At 43.0% G+C, this 8,586-nt stretch overlaps 1 protein-coding gene across 3 annotated transcripts in view; it reads left to right on the top strand.

The window, feature by feature from the left end:
• Positions 1 to 563: 563 nt before the first annotated feature.
• Positions 564 to 8,586, top strand: part of STOML1 (stomatin like 1) — a 35,329-nt gene continuing 27,306 nt past the window's right edge. The window contains exon 1 of one of the 3 annotated variants that reach the window (XM_074232685.1): positions 564 to 915. In XM_074232685.1, the coding sequence (XP_074088786.1) occupies positions 771 to 915 (145 nt within the window). In that variant the 5' untranslated portion in view covers positions 564 to 770. The remainder of the gene's footprint in view (positions 916 to 8,586) is intronic. The other 2 variants (XM_074232684.1, XM_074232686.1) reach the window with 2 other exon arrangements.

The raw sequence follows: 8,586 nt of genomic DNA, 5'->3' as shown, positions 1-8,586 counted from the left end.
AATGCATAAAATTCATTATTGTTAGGACTGCACCTGGTGTTGCCGGGCTTTCTCTGGTTGTGTAATGGCTCGCCCCGCCATGCCAGGCCATACACCCGCATATTTGTCTGCATGCCGCCCCGCCCCCGCCCCCCCACGTGTGCCTCAGACTGGTACTGTCTCCTGCAGCCGTGGGCAGCCTGGGAGCGGCCGCCCCCCGGCCGCGGTGTCTGGCACCTCTGGCACTCGGCTCGGCTCGGCGGGGGCCAGCCCCCTGGCAGCGGGCTCACGTGGCCTGCCCTGCCGGGCCACAGGGAAGGGTGGGCGGTGGCAGGAGCGGCTCGCGGCTCCGCCTCTTCCCCCCGCTCGGGCCTTGGCTCCTGCATGACGTCACCGGCCAGGAAGCCGCGGGCCCCTGGGGGAGGGGAGGGAGGGGAGGGAGGCCGGTGCCCCTGGGTAGGGCTTCGCCAGGTGCAAAGGCTGAAGACGGGCGAAGGGGGAGGGACTCGGGCGTGGGTGGCCCCGTGGGGGGCGTGCAGGGAGGGCCCCCGCCGCCCCGCGTTCTCATTTCTCCTTTCTCTAGGAAGGGGCCCCTCCCTGGTCCCTGACTGGGGGGGAGGGGGGCTGAGACCCTGCTGGACCCTCGCGGGACCGGGTGGGGTGTGGGCCCGTTGGCACCCCCCCTTTGCCCCCTGCCCATTGCCTAGCAACAGTGAGCCGTGCAGAGGCTGCTGGAGGCAGGTGGTCGTGCCCATCAGGGAGGGCCGGGAGCAGCCCCGACGCCTGGCATCATGTTCAGCAGGTCTGGCTACAGGGCCCTGCCCCTGGGCGACTTTGACCGCTTCCAGCAATCCAGTCTGGGCATCTACGCCTCCAAGCAGGGCTTCTTCCCCACCCTCCTGGGGCGAGACCGGCTGAGCGGAGGGCAGGATGGGGGTGAGTGATGGGAGAGGGCATGGGACGGGCCTTCGTGTGCACCCATATCAGCTCCCCTGCAAAGGGAGGCCGGGGCAGGGCTGGTTTATGTATGGTCTCCCTTCAACCCCTGGCAAGTCAGGCCCCTGGCCCCTAAAAATCTGCCACCTGGGCTAACTTGACTACTAAGCAGAGGAAAACCTAGGCCCCGAGCCTACTTTGGACACTTAGTAGCTGTATGCCCTCTAGGAAAGTCACTCCATCCTGCCTCAGTTTCCCCGTTTGTAAAATGAGTCTAGTAATAATTGCAACCTTTAAATCATAGACTCAAATGAGGCTGTCCTTAAAGTGCCACATTTGTTGTATAGTTTTCCCCTAGGAAAGTCACTCCCTCCTGCCTCAGTTTCCTCATTTGTAAAATGAGTCTAGGAATAACTGCCACGTTTAAGTGATAGACTCAAATGAGACAATGTATCCTTAAAGTGCCACATTTGCTGTATAGCTTTCCCCTAGGAAAGTCACTCCCTCCTGCCTCAGTTTCCTCATTTGTAAAATGAGTCTAGGAATAACTGTAACAATTAAATCATAGGCTCAGATGAGACAATGTATCCTTAAAGTGCCACATTTGCTGTATAGCTTTTCCCTAGGAAAGTCACTCCCTCCTGCCTCAGTTTCCTCATTTGTAAAATGAGTCTAGGAATAACTGCCACGTTTAAGTGATAGACTCAAATGAGACAATGTATCCTTAAAGTGCCACATTTGCTGTATAGCTTTCCCCTAGGAAAGTCACTCCCTCCTGCCTCAGTTTCCTCATTTGTAAAATGAGTCTAGGAATAACTGTAACAATTAAATCATAGGCTCAGATGAGACAATATACCCTTCTTTTAGTTTATTTTTTTTGCAAGGCAAATGGGGTTAAGTGACTTGTCCAAGGCCACACAGCTAGGTAATTATTAAGTATCTGAGGTCAAATTTGAACTCAGGTCCTCCTGACTCCAGGGCCAGTGCTTTATCCACTGCGCCACCTAGCCGCCCCAAGACAATGTACCCTTAAAGTGCCACATTTGCCTGTGGACATTGATAACTGTACCCCCTTCCCAAGAAAGTTATTCTATCCAGCTCCATTTCCTCATTTGTAAAATGAGTCTAGTAATGAATACAACACTGAAATCACAGGCTCAAATGAGACAATGTATCCTTAAAGTGCCACATTGGTCATTACTGTCCCAGATTATGAGGGTGGACACCGTCTTGTTTAGAAAATCCGTGGACAAATCCCCAGGTGTCTTTCCTAGAGTATTTCCCAGGGAGGACTTAGAAGGAATATGTCTCTAGAATAGAAGGCCCTATGAGGGATTTTTGAGGCAGTACTGGAAAGAACTCTAGGTTTTCCAGTCCAAAACTCCCATTTTATAATTGAGGAGACTGAGGTCTGCCAGGGATATGCAGGTTGTTATCCCAGGTGGAATTTGAACTCCATTCTTCTTCCTCTAGTGAAACTTGTGATTCTTAACATCCAGTGCTTCAACTCCTTCCTCCATGTACAGGCTCTCCCCCATTTCCGATCATTCTCCTCTGCCCTCACCTCCATCTTTGGGATCCTTACTTCCCCCAGTTTGGCTAGAGCACCAACTCTTCCAGGAAATGGTTCTCCTCACATCCTAAATTTATTTCCTATTTACTTACCTATATTTATGTTGTTTTCCTTCAGGTTAACTCCCTGAGCTCTTTGCTTTTGGGGTTTAGGATTTGATTTTTTTTTTTTTTTTTGGTATACCCAGGTTTTAACATAGAGCTTGTCACCTAAAAAGTGAGCTATAAATGATTGTTGAATTAGCTTGAATTAAAGTGAGATTTAGCAAGGGGAGGAAAGAATATTAGAAACTGAAGTCAGAGGACCTTCATTTAGGAAGATCTAAGTTCACACATCTGACCTTAGAAGCTTCCTAACTATAGGACCTTGGCAAGTCACTTAACCACTGTTGACCTCAGTTTCCTCAACTGTAAAATGGGAATAATGACAACAGGGCTGTCACGTAGATCAAGTAAAATACTGTCTAGTAGGTGTAACAATCAAATGCTAGCTATTATTACTGTTACTGTTGTTCTTACTTATATTGAAATGTCTTCCTCTGAGTGACATCAGATTGCTTAACTTCACCCTACCAGAGCTGACTCAACTGAAAAATAAGAGGAGGTTGCATTAGATTCCTGGATTCCAAATCAGTAATGTCAGGCCAGTCCAGTTTTCTATGCAGGATGGGGCTCGGTAGGGCTATAGTCATGGATCCTAGAAGGCCTTGGAAAGACTGCATTTTTTGGCTCTTCTTATAACTTGTGAGAACCGAACCCCAACTCTAATAATTTCAATATCATTCCCCATGTCTGTACAAGTTATTTTGTACTCCCCTCAAGGCTTTTCCTCTATCTTATCTAATCTTACCACTTATCATTACTCTTTTACAAAGTGGGAGACTGAGTCTTTCAAAGGGAACTTGAAAGAGTTACAGACAAGCTCAGGGGATTTGTAAAAGAAGAGTCAAAATCTGGAAATGGTAAAAGAATATCATTTCCATTTCCCAGATCAAGGCATTGAGGACCAGAACTTGTGAGTGCGGAATAAAAACTTGGACCCTCTTTTGCTGGGCTACCTTGCCCTTTCCCAGAGCAGACTTGGAAAACCTAATGTTTCTAGATTTTCTTCCTAAATATGGCTTGTCCTACAGCAACTCCTCAATTTTCAATGGCTCCTCATTACCTTTAGGATAAAGCCTAACTTCTTGTTTTGGTGTTTAATCTAACCTTTCAGAATCATAGAATTAAAGATTAGGAGGGACCTCCATGGCCAAGAAAACCACAAAACGGATCCCCACTAGAATATACTTGACAGCTATTCATGGAGCATCTGCCCCTCTAGGGCCAAGCATCTTCCTTCACAAGATGAGACTTCTCTTTTACAAGGTATACATGCCCAACTCCTCATACAACATGGAGTCAGGGCCCTTCACTATGCTAGATGCCCTCCTGAGATGTTTTCTAGCTTACTGGTATCCTTTTTAAACCAAACCACCCAGAACTGGACACAACACTCCAGAGAAAGATTGTAGTTGAACTCTTGATGCAATCCAAGATTGCCTTATCCTTTATGATTCATTCAGAGCAATTGCTATCAAGGCATGCCTACCACCACCTTTTTTTGTGAAGTTGAGTTTTGACCCCCCCCCCCAAGTGGAGGACTTTACATTTTTCTTTATTGAATTTCAGCTTTAGATTTATCCCAATGTTCTAGTCTGTCAGGTATCTACTTTTGAATTCTGATTTCTGACATCCATTGTATGATCTCTTTCTCATCATTGGGCCATCTGCTAATATAATAAGAATACCTTCATTCAAGGTATTGATAAGAAATATTAAGCAGCACAGGGACAAGCATAGATACTCAACTAGCGATTTCTGCCATGTTGCCTGTGAATCATTTATAACCACTCTTATTAAAACCTTCCAATGAATTCTGTAACAATCAAAATTAAGGCAAACTGAGGTACTAAATTCTGAGCATGTTCTGTTTATTAGTAAGGCTGGCAATTATGAGTGAAGGGGTTTTTAATTTCTGAGCAAGACAAAAAGGCCCCAAATAAGGGCAGACAGATCATTTTTTGCAGTCAAAAGGAGGAGTATTGAAAAAACTGGAAGGCAGCATCATAGATGGGGAAAACAATATGATTGGTAACAAAGCCTAACACATCATAGATGGGGAAGACAAAATGATTGGTTACAAGGTCTGAAGCATCACAGACAGGGGGGGAACAATATGATTGGCTGGAAACAGCAATTTGGGGCTAGCAACAGTCCCTCCTTCCATCTAAGAAATTCTGATTGATATAGTCTACCTGTAAGAATAACTAATGGTATAGAGATAACAGATTTCCTCTAATTGGTCAAGGATAGCTAGTGGTATAGAGATAAGTGATTTATAGGGAAACTGAAATTTTAAACTTAACTCAGAGACAAAGCAGTGTGACTTAGACAGTTAGACAAAATGTCGGCCGTGATAACAGAATAGAATCAAGTACAAAATGGAGACAATATCATTTTAATTTTCTCAGCTCTGAATATATCTGATTATATTATCATCTAATCTGTGTTTTCCACAGAAATAACAAGATTATTTATCAAAAAGTATTGCTAAGATTTAGGCAAACTTTGTCATCATCTACTAGCTTAATCATTTAAACGAAATCATTTAATAAGAGGATTCCACGCTTCTACCAGTTTAATCATTAAAGGAAGCTTAGTCTACCATGACTTGTTCTTGGCGAAGCCATGCAGGCTCTTTGCAACCACTACTTTCCTTATTAGTTATTCTCCAATCCTTATGGTAATTATCCATTCTAGACATTTTCCCAGGAATTGAAGTGAAGTTACGTGGCCTAAATTTTTAGTCTTTCTTCTCTTTCCTTCTTTGAAAACTGGAATGTTTGCCATTCCCCAAACATATGGTATTTCTCCAGTTTCTCAATACTCACTTCTGCCTGTTCTTTCAGAACCTGAAGATGTAGTTCACCTGAGCCAGGTGTCTTGAATTCATCAAGGATCGTTTGGTTCTTGTCCTCATTATTTAAGAAGATCCAAACATCATTACTGCGTTAGAGACAAGTTACAGTGTGTCCTACTGTGGCTGATCAGACCAATACTACCTTGGAATGCTCTACCACAGGCTGAGCATAAATAGTCCTTGTGAACACCTGGGGTGGGGATACTAAACTAATCCATTTCACATTTGCTTTGAGCTAATTCAGTTCTGCTTTGTTCTTAAAGCACAGTATTCTTTCTGATGAGGGCATACCTGCAGGGTGGTCCTGGGTCAGTGTCTCCCAAAGGTAGTTAGGAACTCTCTGATCATCTCCTTAATCATCTCAAGTATCAACCCTCTCATACTTTTTTGGTTCTTCCATTTCCCATCTAAAGGTATATTTTTCCCTTTGCCAAGAAAATAGAAATAAAATAAGATTTGAACAGAAAAAGAATAAGATTTCTGTTGTAAGTTCTTCTCATAGAATTCAGCCCAACTAAAGGCCCTATTTCTCCTTTGATCCCTGCCTTTCTAACAATATAGCTGAAATACTTCCTTTTTTTGTAGTCCTTAGCTTCCCTTGGCAGTATCAGCTTATTCTGAGCTTTCACATTACTGGTACCATTTTTATGGGACTATGCCATGATCATATTCATTCTGTTATCTGAGGATGAACTGCCTGTTACCTTGCTCCCATTTTCTGTGCATTTTCTTTACAAATCTAAGTTGGTTGGTGAGTTCCATATGGGCCCACATGGGTCTCTTTAAAAAAAAAAGTCTCATTTTTTTCTTTTTGATGGAATTCTTTCCTTTCCTTTTCTTTCTTAGAATTTAATTCTCCAATCCATCCCTCTTGGACAGACTCCCCCAAAGCATTTTACTTTATGGAGTCAGCCTGTGTGCTAATTTCTTAAATCACTCTAGAATGAAATAATAAGTCTCTCCCCCCCTTTATCATTTCCATCCAGTAACCAGTTCTTCCCTCTTAGTGAGAATCATATTCAGAATAGCATTCTTTCTTATTGATTGTCTTTCACCTGCTGAAAGATGAAATTGTTGGTAGAGTCAAGTCAAGAAGTCATTAGCTTCTCTGCTTTTGTCAGAGAGAGGCTCTAGTGATGTCTGAAAACTCAAAAGTTTCTTGTAACTACTATACTGGTTGGGCCCCTATGTCAGCCTAGAGATCTGTTTCCCAAATTCACCTAATGACTTTTTCTCTTCAGGTGGTTTGTAGGATTCTGCAATGACAAAATCACTTTTTCTCTCTCCTTCCACCTTTACCCTAATATTTTCTATTATTCTTTCTTTCTCTGGATCCTGGTTTCCCCTCATGAATATGGTTTTGTTAATAACGAGTGCTCCCTCTCTTCTCCTATTTACCGACCTGTGCTGTTTCTTTAGGGCCATGAATAAGTCATGGGTTTTATCCCACCAACTCTTAATTTCTACTACCTTTTATTTATTGCCTAAATTTTGGGCATCTGCATATTGACATTTGAGGTTATGTCTTTTAAGACTTGTTTTGCTTCATTGGTTTTTTCTTTTGAGGAGGGTGACATATTTGTTTCCCATGAATCTTGGGATGTCTTAGGATTTTTCTTTCTTTTCTGTGATTTCTCTCTAAAATATCTAGCTTTAGGGGTTGACCTAAGCAGTCTTCTCCATCCCTCCCCATCTCCAATCCCCATCCTTTTCAGTATACAGTCCTCCTGATTAGTTTTACAAGCCACCTGGAAAATTTATTTTCACCTGCCTTTGTTAGGTGTACTCCCATCTGTTTTTCTTATATTTTAAACCATGATTGTATATCTTAATCCCTTTCTCAGATTCACTTTCTTAGCTATCTATTTATCTCCCAAATTGATTTTTTTCTTTTCTGCATCCCTTTTCGTAAATGGACAAAGTGAAGAAAACTCCATCTTTGCCCCCAAGGTCTTCAGCTTCTTGCCTAAGACTTCACAGTTGTTGGCAATGATTGTGAGGTTCCTTCTGAATATGCCTTCAGAAATCACCAGAAATGGGTAGTTATCTCTTTTTTATAAGTTTTGGGAGATGCTCTATTACATGCCCCTGAAAAGGATCACTCTATTGTTTTCACTTTGTCCCCAAATAGCATCCTTTAGTACACCTGAGCAAACAATCACAATCTTCTCCTTCTCTTCTCTTTGCTTTTTTCTTTTTCTTCTTTCTCTCCCAGCTGATGGCTTCTGTGGCTCTCTGATGGACCAACTGCTTTTTCCTCCTCAGCACATTGGACTTTCTCTCCTCTTCAAGAATATTCCCAAATCTGATTTTTAAGCTTTAATTATCTGGCTCCCTTTTCCCTTTTCCTCTGTCTTTAGTCACCCTAACAAGGACTAGTTCTCTCTTGCATCTCCAAATATCTTTGCCTTTCCTCTCCCTCACTGAAAACTTTATTTCCATTTCCCTAAAGAAAGGCGCCATTTTCCATTAAAACTGGAGAAGTATGGGACACCTTCCATGGCCTCCAATGAGCCCTTTGTTCCAACCACATCCCTTTTCTTACTGATTCCTAAACATTTCAGGATTATTTCAAATCTCCTGAGAAGATTCCTTTCCTCTGTGCCCATCCAAATCCTTCCCAAACTCTAAGACCCAGCTTAAGTCCCAGCTTCCCCAGGAAGCCTTCATTGGTCTTCTAGTCAGAAGTTATTTCTCCCTTTTAAAAATTCCTATAGCTCTTACTTCCAGCACATCTTCCTGTGCCTCTTAGCATATCTTGCCTTGGATTATTTATCTTTGCTTGACTTCTCCCTCAACTCCAGGTGGAATTAAATGGTGAACTGCCTGAACTTCCCTGAGGAATTAGAGTGAATATGTATTTAACTTCCATTAAATAAACAAGCCTTAATAAACACATAGTCAAATAAGAGAAAGGAAATACAATGAGGAAACTGGCAAAGGTGGACATGGAGAAGTGGAAGGGGAGCTGTCTTCCCAACAGTCAGTAAAATCTTTTCTGGGCTTCTGGTCCAGAGTAGCTTCTTGCCTTCCCCCCCATATAGTTAACCCTTAGATGTGAGCTATCATGCCATCATCATGTCTCCTGAAATTCTACTCTTAGCATTCATTCCTTCTAGAGAAGCGCACATTGGACA

Source organism: Macrotis lagotis, chromosome 4, assembly GCF_037893015.1.
Source record: "Macrotis lagotis isolate mMagLag1 chromosome 4, bilby.v1.9.chrom.fasta, whole genome shotgun sequence".
In the NCBI taxonomy this organism is placed as follows: Eukaryota; Metazoa; Chordata; class Mammalia; order Peramelemorphia; family Peramelidae; genus Macrotis; species Macrotis lagotis.
Note: the sequence above shows the minus strand (reverse complement) of the source record. Positions and strands in the feature narration are given on the sequence as shown.